This window comes from Pantherophis guttatus, chromosome 17 (genome assembly GCF_059756535.1).
Source record: "Pantherophis guttatus breed Tessera chromosome 17, ASM5975653v1, whole genome shotgun sequence".
NCBI lineage: Eukaryota > Metazoa > Chordata > Lepidosauria > Squamata > Colubridae > Pantherophis > Pantherophis guttatus.
The window spans coordinates 7,759,057-7,772,821 of NC_142079.1; the positions used below are offsets into that span (position 1 = coordinate 7,759,057).

Here is a 13,765-nt window from a genome sequence, read left to right on the forward strand (position 1 = left end):
CACGTGACCTCCGTCTCCAACCTTCCCAAGAGGTTTTAAGAAGCAAAGTTAATGGAGGGTTTTTTTGCTTCATGACCATGGCAAGGAAGATTGCAAAATTAGGAATGACTCACTCTGGGGGGGGGTGCAGGGGGGGGGGAAGAGTTCTTTGCTAGGAACCATACTGTGAACGAAATAAATAACAAAAAGTTAGGCTAGAAACAAATAAAAATCACTTTAAAATCCTGCTGAGGAGTCAACATGGTCTTGATTAATTTTCTTTTTGCTCTTCGCTCGGGTTCTCTTGCTGAGATGATTCATTTCAAGGAGATAATAGCTTCATTTTTAAACTGGCTTTTGTTATTGCCGACAGAGGTGGTTGTTTTTTTTTTTTTTTAAAGGGATGCATATAAAATAAATCGTGGAACCCAACCCTCCATAATATTCAGGAAAACCAGTTAATAAGATTCATCTAGTCCCGTGATGGCGAACCTATAGCAATGCATGCCAAAGGTGGCACGGAGAGCCCTCTCTGTGGGCACGGGCGCCAGCCAGCTGGTCTTCACGGGCACCGGAGCAACAAAAACAGCCTGAAAATGGCCTGAAAAACAGCCCAAAATAGCCCCCAAAACAGCCAAAAAACGGCCCAAAAACCAGGCCAAAAATGCCCCCAAAATAGCCCCAAAACGGCCTGAAAAACAGCCCAAAATGGTCCAAAAATAGCCCCAAAACAGCCAAAAAACAGCCCAAAAATGGCCCCACAACAGCCCCAAAATGGCCTGAAAAACAGCCCAATAGCCAAAAACACAGCCCAAAAAACACCTCCAAAGCAGCCTGAAAAACAGCCCAAAATGCCCCCCAAAACAGCCAAAAAACGCCCCCAAAACAGCCAAAAACAGCCCCAAAATGGCCCCACAACAGCCCAAAAAGGGCCTGAAAAACAGCCCAAAATAGCCAAAAAACCAGCCCAAAAAACGCCCCCAAAACAGCCTGAAAAACAGCCCAAAATGGCCCCCAAAACAGCCAAAAAAACAGCCCAAAAATGGCCCCACAGCAGCCCAAAATTGGCCTGAAAAACAGCCCAAAATAGCCAAAAAACCAGCCAAAAAACGGCCCCAAAACAGCCTGAAAAACAGCCCAAAATAGCTCCCAAAACAGCCCCAAAACAGCCCAAAATGGCCCCCAAAACAGCCCCAAAAACAGCTTAAAAGCGGCCAAAACCCAAGAATTTGTGCGCCGGCCAGCTGTTCTTCGGTTTTTCACATGCATGCGGATTCCGGTTTGGACACTTGGTGCCGAAAAGGTTCGCCATCACTGATCTAGCCTCTTTTTCAAAATATCCAGATATGGAAGAACTTCCACCTCCAGAGATAGTCCTGCTCAAGCAGGAGAGACCATTTCAGGCAAGGTGCTTTTGTATGTGCGTCATCACTGGAGGTTTTTTAAGGAAAGACTGCATTCATTCATCCATCCTTCCTTCCTTCCTTCCTTCTTTCTTTCTTTCTATTTATTGGTTCGATTTATATGCCACCCTTCTCCGGAGACTCAGGGCGGCTTACAATGCGTTAAGCAATAGCCTTCATGCTTTTGTATATTCCTGCTTAGTAGGGCTTTCGCCCTCCCCCCAAGCGGTGTTCTTTTTTATACAAACTCCTTGATTAGTTTCCATCCATTATTTCTTGTCTTTCCTTCTGGTGATCGGGGAAATAATTTGACCCCCCCCCTTTGTGGCAGCCTCCCAAATATTGGAAGACTGTTATCGTGTCACTCCTAGTCCTTCTTTTCTCTAGACTGGGCCATACTCAGTTCCTGCAACTGTTCATCATGTTTTTGGCTTCAGGCCCTTAATCTTCTTAGTTGCTCTTTTTTGCACTTTCCCCCTCTATAGATAGTCCTCGATTTAGTGACCACAATTGACTCAGCCTTCCATCCTTCCGAGGTCGGTAAAATGAGGACTCCAGATTGTTGGGGGCAATAGGCTGACTCTGTGAACTGCTTAGAGAGGGCTGTAAACCACTGTGAAGCGGTATATAACTCTAAGCGCTATTGCTATTGCTCTTCCTTTCCTTTCTTCCTTCCTTCCGTCCTTCCCTCCCTCCCTCTGCCCACTGCCAGAAATTTGATCCTGATCGGCTCAAGGTTGACTCAACCTTCCATCCTTCCGAGGTCGGTAAAATGAGGACCCCAGATTATTGGGGGAAAGAGGCTGACTCTGTGAACCGCTTAGAGGGGCCCGTAAAGCACCGTGAAGCGGTATAAGTTCTGTTGCTATTCTGTTCAAATCAACTTGGAATTTAGAACTTAGAATAGCAGAGTCTGGAGGGACCTTGGAGGTCTTCTAGTCCAACCCCCTGCTTAGGCAGGAAACCCTACACCACTTCAGACAAATGGTTATCCAACATCTTCTTAAAAACTTCCAGTTTTGGAGCAGCCACAACTTCTGGTGGCAAGTTGTTCCACCGATTAATTGTTCTCACTGTCAGGAAATTCCTCCTTAGTTCTAAGTTGCTTCTCTCCTTGATGAGTTTCCACCCGTTGCTTCTTGTCCTGCCCTCAGGGGCTTTGGAGAATAGCTTGACTCCCTCTTCTTTGTGGAAGCCCCTGAGATATTGGAAGACTGCTATCATGTCTCCCCTAGTCCTCCTTTTCATTAAACTAGACATACCCAGTTCCTGCAACCGTCCTTCATATGTTTTAGCCTCCAGTCCCTTCATCATCTTTGTTGCTCAGCATTGTTTAAATGAAACCAAGAGACAAATGACTTAACAAGCAGGCAACGTTGGTTTTATTGTCAGCATCCATGCCGGAGAGCTGAGGAATTCCAAAACCAGACTAGTCTTAGGCTGCCAGGGCGTTAACAGAGACATTTAAAACATTTAATTTATATCTTCCATCTAAGAAACACCAGATCCTGTAAAAATACAAGCAACAACTTCCTTATACCCTGGCCACCTCTGCATTAACTTTATCACATAGATCAGGGGTGTTGCCACATCCTGGGCACATTTTAAGACTTGTGGACTTCAACTCCCAGAATTCCCCAGCCAGCATTGGGGGGGGGGGTGAGTTCCACAGGGCTTAAAAAGGTTGCCGGAGGTGAAGATCCCTGATATAGATAGCAGAAGGAATCTCGAGAATTAACAGCTCGCAGGGGGAGAAATTCATTTCTATCGACATTCAGAAAAGAGAAAGGGAGAAGTCAGTATCGTCTCCATCTGGGCCATAAGTTCTCCCTTGCTGCTACCACTGAGTTTCTCTGGACCAAAATTCTTCTGGACCAGCTGATGGTCCAACAGCGTCAGCCAACCAGATGTGCCTGGACCTTTGTCCATCCGCTAATCCTTAAACCACGAAGCGCAGGTTTGTATTTAGCTCACCTGCATCAGGGCAGGTTAAATTTGGAAAGTAGGAGAGGAGCAGTCAGGGAAGGAGTAAGACCAGGGGTGGGGCTGCTGGGGGTTCGTAGGGGTTCGGGAGAACCTCTAGCTAAGATTCTGTGCCGTTCGGAGAACCCCCAAATCCCGCTCCTGGCTGGCCCTGCCCAGTCCTCCCCTCCCAGGAGTCCCCACGCAGCCCGTTTTGCATGCAGGTAAGTGCAGGGCGTGCACGGAGACTCGGGGAGGAAGAAAAACGGGCATACCGGAAGTTCGGGAAGGCTAGAAACAGGCCCATTTCTGGCCTCCAGAGCCTGGGGAGGCCGTTTTCGCCCTCCTGTAGGCTCGAGGAAAGCCTCTGGAGCCAGGGGAGGGCAAAAATGCCCCCCACCCCACTGTGGTGCAGGAGGCCAACTAGGCTACGGCCACCCAGCAACGAGGCAGAGAACCCCTTGCTAAAAATTTTGGAGCCCACCCCTGAGTAAGACCATCCCCGAGAATGAGAGAGAGAGAGACACACGATGCAAAACCTTTGGCACTGATTAGTGGAAATGTCCCGACTTGGCACCAGGGCAGAAGAGGCAAAGGAGCTGCCTTCCCCCCTTTCTTAATACAGTACAAGAATCGGTTAACGAACCAAGGACTTCTGGTTCTCAAACTAAGGCAGTGTCTAAGGAGGAGAAGAAAGACCCTTTGAAAAGGATGAATGGGGAAGGTCTTCTCTCCACCAGATGTCCCCAAGGAGCGTGGTCTGAAAGAAGAATCATGTCAACGGCGCCCTTTTCACCCTACAACGTGAAGAACTGCAGCTCCATGAAGTCTACGGAATGAAGTCCACGGGGCACAGTAAGGCAGGTTCTGTCCCACCAATGTGAAGGTTGGAACATCTCTGTAGGTTCCAGATAGAGACCAAGGGAAAAAAGAAGTCCCCGATATATATATATATATATATTTAAAAAATAATAATACATTCATCAGAACATAAAACCCAAAGTGAAAAGCACAAGGGTAGGGAGGCACGTAAAATTCAAAGCTTGGGGAAAAAGACCGCAATTTCCAGAGAAGTTGAAACAGTGGAGAAATCCTCCGCGGATCGCCACCGGTTTGCTGCCTGCACATGCGCAGGGTGCGCCAAACGCACGCTTCGCACGGAAAAAGAAGACTTCATTAAGTAAGTAGAACAGCGAGGGGGGGGGAACAGGTGTGCCGCGTGATTTAGCTTCGCTAGAAATATATAAACCGTGCGGTACAGCTGATCATCGGGAATACTTGTTCGGACGAACCGGTAGCTTTTTTATCACTACCGGTTTGCCCGAACCGGAATGAACCGGTAGCATTTCACTCCTGAGCTGATCCTACTTGCCAAGGCTTAGCATCTCCATCGTAGAAGATCAGTGGTCACTACTATTTCTCTAGGGAGAAGATACGCGAAAGTCCTTCCTGGTTTCCCTGCATTAAGGTGATGTGAATGTGTCTAGGAGAAGGCCTACACGGAGAATGTTTTCTCCTGCTCTGGAGAGACCTGTCTATGCCAGAAGCCTAGGATGTCCCAGGAGCTCAGAAGGGGTGGACTTAATCATATGAAGAACTGCCAAGTTGCCAAAAGAAGACCATGGAAGGGATGGATTTTTGGAATGTATTCAGTGTTTTGGTTACTACTTCTTGAAGTCCAGAAGTGAACGAATGCCAGTTTTCCACCAGAGTAGCGGGTTCCAAAAAAAGATATGGACCGTATCTCCTTTGGGTGGAGATATTATTAACGGAGTCTTCTGTTAAGTCTTGGGATTTGTCTTTCCCTAACCTAATGCCCTGAAAGAGTGTTGGACCACAAAACCCAGATATCCTAACACAGAGGTCTCCAACCTTGGCAACTTTTTAAGACTTGTGGACTTCAAACTCCCAGAATTCCTCAGCCAGCTTTGCTGGGAGTTGGAAGTCCACAAGTCTTAAAAGTTGAAGTCCACCAAGTCTTAAAAGTTGCCAAGGTTGAAGACCCCTGTCCTAACAGATCCACCCATTCGTTCTACGGAGCTGGGAAGCAACAGGTTGAGGAAAATCCTTCAGACTCCCCCCTTATGCATCACCATAAAACAGCTTGAAATCCCTTTTGTTACTCCTTACGTTTCCACCTCGATCTTTTTTGGTGGAAAAAGCGTCAAATCAAAACGGCACTAGAAAAACAAATCAGCATCTACAAACACAGATACACCCATCCCACCATTGATGGTGGAGAATGGTGCTATCTGTACGATTCTCAATCTGGGTTTTTTTGGGAAAAGGAAGGGCGTGTCTAGGACTTGTCTTCCGTGAGTGAACAAGTGAGAAAGCCAATAAGAATGTGTATTTTCAAGAGCACCGAAGAAAACCACTCTCCCCACCCAACCCCCCACTCACTGGTCATTCGCGGGCCCTCCAGTAGAAGAAAACTATCTGATGATGACCCGTGAATTCATTTCCGGGACCCTTTTGTGATGAACCCCCCCCCCCCCCCGGGCGGTCTCGCGTCATGGACCATTACGATGAGAAGGATCCATCCATCCGCAATCCGTTCCGATAAATAAGTATTACGAAAAGTGAGAAGTGATTTGGGGACTGGAATCGTGTCCTCTGGCCAAGAGGACCCGTGTGGCACCGCTCCCAGTGAGAAGAAAGAAAGAATGAAGAAGCACACACCGCCCTTCCGAATGTCTTCTGCAGTTGGTCACAAACTCTGTCCCAGCTGTTGCCTGATGGGGGGGGTGGGGGCTAGATGACCCCACCCGGCTCACTTGCTCTCAGTCCGTTTTCCACACTTTGTTGAGTGCTTTGACCACTTCATCGTAGATGATGAACACGATGGCGACGTCTAGGCAGACCCTTCCCAGGCGAGGAATGGTCCCCTTGTAGAACCTAGAGAGGAAGAACAGAATAGAAATAGAATAACGGAGTCGGAAGGGACCTTGGAGGTCTTCTAGTCCAAACCCCTGCTTAGGCAGGAAACCCTACACCCGGTGGTGGAATTCAAATTTTTTTTTTACTACCGGTTCTGTGGGTGTGGCAAGGAAAGGATACTGCAAAATCCCCATTCCTTCCCCACTCCAGGGTGAAAGGATACTGCAAAATCCCCATTCCCTCCTCACTCCAGTGGAAGGATACTGCAAAATCCCCATTCCCCCCCCCACTCCAGGGGAAGGATACTGCAAAATCCCCATTCCCTCCCCACTCCAGGGTGAAAGGATACTGCAAAATCCCTATTCCCCCCCCCACTCCAGGGGAAGGATACTGCAAAATCCCCATTCCCTCCCCACTCCAGGGGAAGGATACTGCAAAATCCCCATTCCCTCCCCACTCCAGGGGAAGGATACTACAAAATCCCCATTCCCTCCCCACTCCAGGGGAAGGATACTGCAAAATCCCCATTCCCCCTCCCCCCACTCCAGGGGAAGGATACTGCAAAATCCTCATTCCCCCCCCACTCCAGGGGAAGGATACTGCAAAATCCCCATTCCCTCCCCACTCCAGGGTGAAAGGATACTGCAAAATCCCCATTCCCTCCCCACTCCAGGGTGAAAGGATACTGCAAAATCCCCTTTCCCTCCCCACTCCAGGGGAAGGATACTGCAAAATCCCCATTTCCTCCCCATTCTTGGGGCCAGCCAGAGGTGGTATTTGCCGGTTCTCCAAACTACTCAAAATTTCCGCTCCCGGTTCTCCAGAACCTGTCAGAACCTGCTGAATAGCACACCCCTGCCTACACCACTTCAGACAAATGGTTATCCAACATCTTGTTAAAAACTTCCAGCGTTGAAACATTCACAACTTCTGGAAGATTTAAGATGATGTTGGATAACTGTTTTGTGTGAAGAGGAACAGGAGATATATCAACTATGAACCCAAGAAGAGTCAAGTGGATTGTGGGTTGCTCACTCCTCTTGGGGGGTAAGCCTCCCCGTGAACCCACCACCCTTGTTATCTATCAAAGCCATGCCAAACTCACGCTAGAGGTCCTTCGTATTTCATAATTTGGTAGGCGCAATTGAAGGTGCTCTTGTACTTGTGCGCTTCGAGGCCCTATGAAGAGAAAGACGGGAGAAGAAAGGGGAGGTTGGATTAGCAACGGCGAGAAGACGTTGGGCACGGAGCAACTCAACCGCTTGCCTCACTTGGGGCTCCAGCTGGTCATACCCATTTCACTTCTGTTCTAAATTCAATGAGAAACATACTGTATTTTTCGGAGTATAAGACGCTCCGGACTATAAGACGCACCTACTTTTTTGGGGAGGAAAACAAGGGGAAAAAAATCTGCCTCTGCCTCCCAGCAATTTGCCTCGTTGCAGCAAACAGCCTGCTTTACTTTCATTTTCAGCACATCCTGATTAGCACAAGGAAAGAAGTAATCTGCCTCCCGGCAATTTGCCTGCTCGCAGGAGGCCCGCGCGGCAATAGGCAATGGCAATCGCGACAGCCTGAAACAGCTGAGGGTCGGGAGGCCGATCTAACTGACAATCAGCTGCTTGTGCAAATCAGGCTGTGCTGAAGCTGAAACAGGCTGTTTGCTGCAAGGAGGCAAATTGCTGGGAGGCAGAGGCCAAAGGGTGGGGGCCAGCGAGTGGGCGGGGCTGCATTTGATGTATAAGACGCACCTAAATTTTCCCCCTTTTGGGGGGGGGGGGGAAAGTGCGTTTTATACTCCGAAAAATACGGTAACTGAATGTCCCTTCTGTTTGCTGACAGCATTCCCAACGTGCCCAGGTAAACGAATTCTACTTTATTGTAAGACTATAATTTAATATAAGTTAATATAACTTATAAGTTAAGAAGAGAAATGTTATGATAACAGATATGTTAAGTATTAGCATTAAGAGTAGATATAAATAATGAATATGGTGCTAAGCTTTAACTGTTACGACACACAAAAAAAAAAATTTGTACCCAGACGACACAGTTTAATGAACGATGGAATGTTTTGTAAAAGAAAATTTAAAAATATATATATATATATATATATATATATATATATATATATATATATATATATATATATATATATATATATATATATATATATATATATATATATATATTTGTTTCCATTTCTATACCGCCCTTCTCCAAATAGGACTCAGGGCGGTGCACAGCCAAAGTAAATATAAGTAAATATATATATAAATATATATATAAATATTTCTGGCTTCAGATCTATATGTTGCTTAATCCTCTTTGCTAAACCAGTATGTATTTTCTTCCAATATTTTCTTGCTTTCATACGAGTTAGAGGCTCTCTAATTCACGCACTCCAAACTAGGCGAAAGGGCTCACGTCTGCTGAAAAACAGCTTAGTTAATCAAAGAGACGTTTGGAGTTTGACCTCCTCCTCACTGTTGGATCTAGGGAAAGGCGCATTGAGGTCACGGATCAACCCTCTGCATTCTTCTGATCTTTTCAAAGGCGGCTCAGTCCTATATCCTGTGCCTGTAGAGGCTATGGGCTACACAGATGTGGGGACCCATAGCTAAGAGTTGCTAAAATCCCATCCTATCTGCATTCTCGTTGATTAATTTAATTTTTATTAAGCAGTTTTTTCCTCCAATTTATATCACGATTTCCGTCATCTTTGCAACACTTCAATATCGGTATATATCCGGTGTAAATACATTTCCCCCCCCCTATATACATGTGGCTCCCTTATATATACTAATATGTTCATTTATATACAGTACAGTTATTACTCTAAGTGTTTTTTAACATTTCACGTTTTATATCACACCTTATCCTACTATAACACTGCATGTTCTTCATTTATCTTTATCTTTATACTTTTTACTATTTTCTAGCTTCTTAATCCTCTTTGTTTTTTTAATTATTAAACATTTTTTAAAAAACAAAAAGAAAGCTTTAACACTTTTTCTGTTTCAACAGTTTTGCATCAGTCAAGAATTTCATACTTATACATTTTTTCCTCCCTTACTTCTATTATATCTTTTATACATATACTTCTAATATTTATTTATTTATTTACATAAAAATACCTGTATACCCATTTCTATTTCTACAATTTTTGTTTCCTCATATTAGCAATTATACTTCAACTCCTATTTCGAATATTATTTAATATTTCCCTTCCTTTTATCTCTCTCCTCCAACCATTCAAATCATTTCTCCCACACTAAGCAATATTCGTTTCCTCTTTTTCTTGTACCTCCTTTGTTAATTTATCCATCTCCGCACATTCCAAAACTTGATCAGATTATCTTTGGATGGCATATTATCATTTTTCCAATTCTGAGCATAGATTATTCTTGCTGCTTATTATCCTCTTTGTTAATTTCCTAATCTTTACATCTATTGTCTAACCAGTTATACCACAGATTCCATATCAAATAATATTCAGTTTCTCCTCTGTCTTTTATTTCCATTGTTAATTTATCCATCTCGGCGCACTCTAACACTTTCTTTATCACACTTTCCTCTGACGGTATGTTTCTGTTTTCCCAATTTTGTGCATAGACTATCCTAGCCACAGTTATTACGTGTAATATTAGATATTGAGTTTTTTTGTCATAGTTTCCTGTAAGTATGCCTAATAGGAATAGCTCTGGCTTTAGCGCTATTTATTGTTTAGTTGTTTCCTCTAATCACTTTCTTATTCTTATCCAGTATTTTTTTGTTGCTGCACATGTCCACCACATGTGGTAGTATGTTCCTACCTGCATTCTCGTCTTCACAACATCTAGTGGGGTGTTACCGAAGACGCTGGCAGCCCCGGCGAGCGCCCCGAATAATCCCGTCACAAGTGGGTTAATCTCTTTGTTGGGATTGTCTCCTGGAAGGTACAAACATGGATGAGAAGAAAGAAAGAAAGAAAGAAAGAAAGAAAGAAAGAAAGAAAGAAAGAAAGAAAGAAAGAAAGAAAGAAAGAAAGAAAGAAAGAAAGAAAGAAAGAAAGAAAGAAAGGGGAAGGGAAGGGAAGGGAAGGGAAGGGAAGGAGAGGTTATTCCTTCAATACAAATCTGGCTTCTTTCATTACCTATATTTGCACTGATTTAAGGTTGTCCGACTTCAACCAAGTAGAACAGAGAAGAAACACAACCCAATGAGCTACCTGGAGAGGTAGTCCTCGATTTACAACAGCTCATTTAATGACCGTTCAAAGAGTGGATGCGGTGGCCTAGAGGTGGAGCTCTCACCTCACAATCAGGAGGCTGTGAGTTCGATCCTAGGTAGGGGCAGATATTTCTCTCTCTGGGCACAATGAGAATATTATCTGCTGAATATAACTCTGCATTGGCGATGGGAAGGGCATCCGGCCAGTAAACATATCACTCAGCACACTCAGCTCCATTCAGTTGCCCAGACTCCACCCCGCAAGGGATTATGGGGTTTGTTAAAAGAAGATGATGATTTAATGACCGTTCAAAGTTACAACAACTTCTAAGAAAAAAGCTGTTGTTGACTTTTTAGGAATATCAGCAAAAGGAACATCCAAAGTCCCGTTTGGGTGTGTTGTAATTATGGCTTGGTTCCAGAAAACGTTTTCCAAAGTTAAAACTGTACATTATTCAGGACTTAAAGAGGGCAAATTGGAAGAATATCAGAGGAAAAGGGACAGAAATTGGTTTTTAAAAGAGGGATGTAAATTACCTTTGTACCAGTTCCTAAGAGCCGTCATGACGAAGAAACGGATGGCTTGGTTAGATCCTTGTTTGAGGACCGTGGCGGTTAAACCTTGGTAGGTTCCTTTCAACCCTACAAGACAAGAGACAGGGAAAGACGACGGCAGAAGAGTTAAGAGGGAAAGTCCAGCATTGTAAAATGAAATAATTTCCTGGTCAAAAAAACACAGAGACAACTAAGTTTCGTTTCTGGCTAAGTTGGAACCAGGAATGTCAGCCCCTCCAAAGAGTAACCAAAGAAAAGGAACATCTACACCAGGTTTGCCAAAGTGGACAATTTTCCAACTAGACAAACTACAGCTCGTAACAAGTCCAACAGCACCACAAACATCTCCAAAACAGCAGAAATTAATAAGTAGTCTTCTTTTCTTCTTGTTCTTCTTGTTCTCCTTCTTCGCCTTCTCCTTCTTTTCCCTTCTCCTCCTCTTTTCTCCTCCTCCTCTTCTCCTGCTCCTTCTTCTCCTCCTTCTCCTCCTTCCTTCTCCTCCTTCTCTTCTTCTTTTTCTTCTCCTCTCCTTCTCTCCTTTGCCTTCTGACAAGCAAAGTCAATGGGGAAGCCACGATTCACTTAACAACTACGTCACTAACTTGACAAATCCTCCTCCTCAGGACTCCAAGTAGTCGTCTTCTTCTTCTTCTTCTTCTTCTCCTTCTCCTTCTTCTTCTCCCTTCTCCTCCTCCTTTCTTCTTCTCCTCCTCCTCTTCTTCTCCTGCTACTTCTTCTCCTCCTTCCTTCTCCTTCTCCTTCTCCTCTTCTTCCTTTTCTTCTCCTCCTCCTTCTTCTCCTCCTCTCTTTCTCCTTCTCTCCTTTGCCTTCTGACAAGCAAAGTCAATGGGGAAGCCACGATTCACTTAACAACTACGTCACTAACTTGACAATTGCGTTTTCACTTAACGATGATGGCAACAAAGGACATAAAATGGCTCACTTAACGACTGTCTTGCTCGCAATGGAAATTTTGGGCTCCACTGTGACCGTAAATCAACAGCTTCCTATATTTTATGCATTACGTTCAGCTTCTTCTAAATAAGTCTAAGCCACCCAGCTTCACTGATATTTAAACCCAGTTAATTTCCAATTCTGCAGATAGAAAAAGAAGATAAGATGTTGTGTCGATAACCAACGATCCCCGTTTCTCACCTTGTTCCCGGACGATCTCCCGCACGCCGTGAAAAAAACCCCGGTATTTTGGATTGGGAGAACATTGGTCATGGATGAACTTGACCTGCAGAAGAAGGGTAGCAGAGAAGACAACAATAAGTGTGACTCCAGAGAAGGATGTGAGATGGTTCTCGGCCAAGGGTCAGCAACCTTAAACACTCAAAGAGCCATTTGGACCCGTTTCCCACAGAAAAGAAAACACCGGGAGCCACAAAACCCTTCCCGTGCCTGACTATTTCTTGAGCAGCCACAAAACTAGCATATGTAGTTGAATTAAACGTTCTGTTTTCTTCTGAAACTTTTCTTTTCTTGGATTTATCCATGGTTGGCCTACTGGGGGTCGAAAAGCTCAATAAATCGCGTGCCGGTAGATGTCGCACATTGGCGGTTGTGATGCATATTTTGAGCGACAGGGAGCCGCAGCTGAGGGATGAAAGAGCCACATGCGGCTCCAGAGCTGCAGGTTGCTGACTCCCGTTCTCGGCACCTCCAGATTTGAAAATAAGGTTGTTCTCAAGGAACAAGGAGTCCACAAACACGTGTCCTCTTTCTTTTCAAGGTTTTTTTACCTTGATGGTTTCCATGGGGCAGACCACGACCACGGCTTCAGCCACGCCGGCCCCCAAACCGGCAAGAAGGCCACGCGTGCTGTCTAGTTTTCCATCGGCATCTCTCATGTGGTTGCTCAGGAACTCAAACATGCCAAACCTGTGTAGGGGGGGAATGAAGAAGAGAAGGTTGGTGGGCCCAAGGTAGAACAATGAAGGCCCTCGACTAAAACAACACTGTCGCACACTGTGCGTTTATCATTCTGCCAATACAGACAGAGCTTCTTCATTTTAATGATAGGAAGAGAAATTGTGTAGCTTAGGGTTGAACTGTGGGGTTTTCTTGGTGCTCTCTGAGATTGGCGGTGTATTTTTGCAGGCGTTTCTTGACCCAACTGGGTAACATCTATTCTATTCTATTCTATTCTATTCTATTCTATTCTATTCTATTCTATTCTATTCTATTCTATTCTATTCTATTCTATTCTATTCTATTCCATTCCATTCCTTATTTCTATTCTATTCTATTCTATTCTATTCTATTCTATTCTATTCCATCTATTCTATTCTATTCTATTCTACTCCACCTATTCTATTCTATTCTATTCTATTCTATTCTATTCTATTCTATTCTATTCTATGCTATTCCATTCCATTCCATTCCATTCCATTCCTTATTTCTATTCTATTCTATTCTATTCTATTCTATTCTATTCTATTCTATTCCATCTATTCTATTCTATTCTACTCCACCTATTCTATTCTATTCTATTCTATTCTATTCTATTCTATTCTATTCTATTCTATGCTATGCTATTCCATTCCATTCCATTCCATTCCATTCCTTATTTCTATTCTATTCTATTCTATTCTATTCTATTCTATTCTATTCTATTCTATTCTATTCTATTCTATTCTATTCTATTCTATTCCATTCTACTCCAATTCCATATTCTATTCCATTCCATTCCATTCCATTCCATTCCATTCCATTCCATTCCATTCCATTCCACTCTACTCTACTCTACTCTACTCTACTCTACTCTACCC

At 44.1% G+C, this 13,765-nt stretch overlaps 1 protein-coding gene across 1 annotated transcript in view; it reads right to left on the bottom strand.

Moving 5' to 3' along the window:
• Nucleotides 1-2,741: 2,741 nt before the first annotated feature.
• SLC25A1 (solute carrier family 25 member 1) overlaps nucleotides 2,742-13,765 on the bottom strand; it is a 36,017-nt gene continuing 24,993 nt past the window's right edge. Inside the window, exons 4-9 of the mRNA XM_060683837.2 lie at nucleotides 12,737-12,875; nucleotides 12,147-12,231; nucleotides 10,974-11,078; nucleotides 10,040-10,155; nucleotides 7,330-7,403; nucleotides 2,742-6,242 (exon numbers count right to left, since the gene is read on the bottom strand). Of these exons, the coding sequence (XP_060539820.1) occupies nucleotides 6,128-6,242; nucleotides 7,330-7,403; nucleotides 10,040-10,155; nucleotides 10,974-11,078; nucleotides 12,147-12,231; nucleotides 12,737-12,875 (634 nt within the window). The 3' untranslated portion in view covers nucleotides 2,742-6,127. The remainder of the gene's footprint in view (nucleotides 6,243-7,329; nucleotides 7,404-10,039; nucleotides 10,156-10,973; nucleotides 11,079-12,146; nucleotides 12,232-12,736; nucleotides 12,876-13,765) is intronic.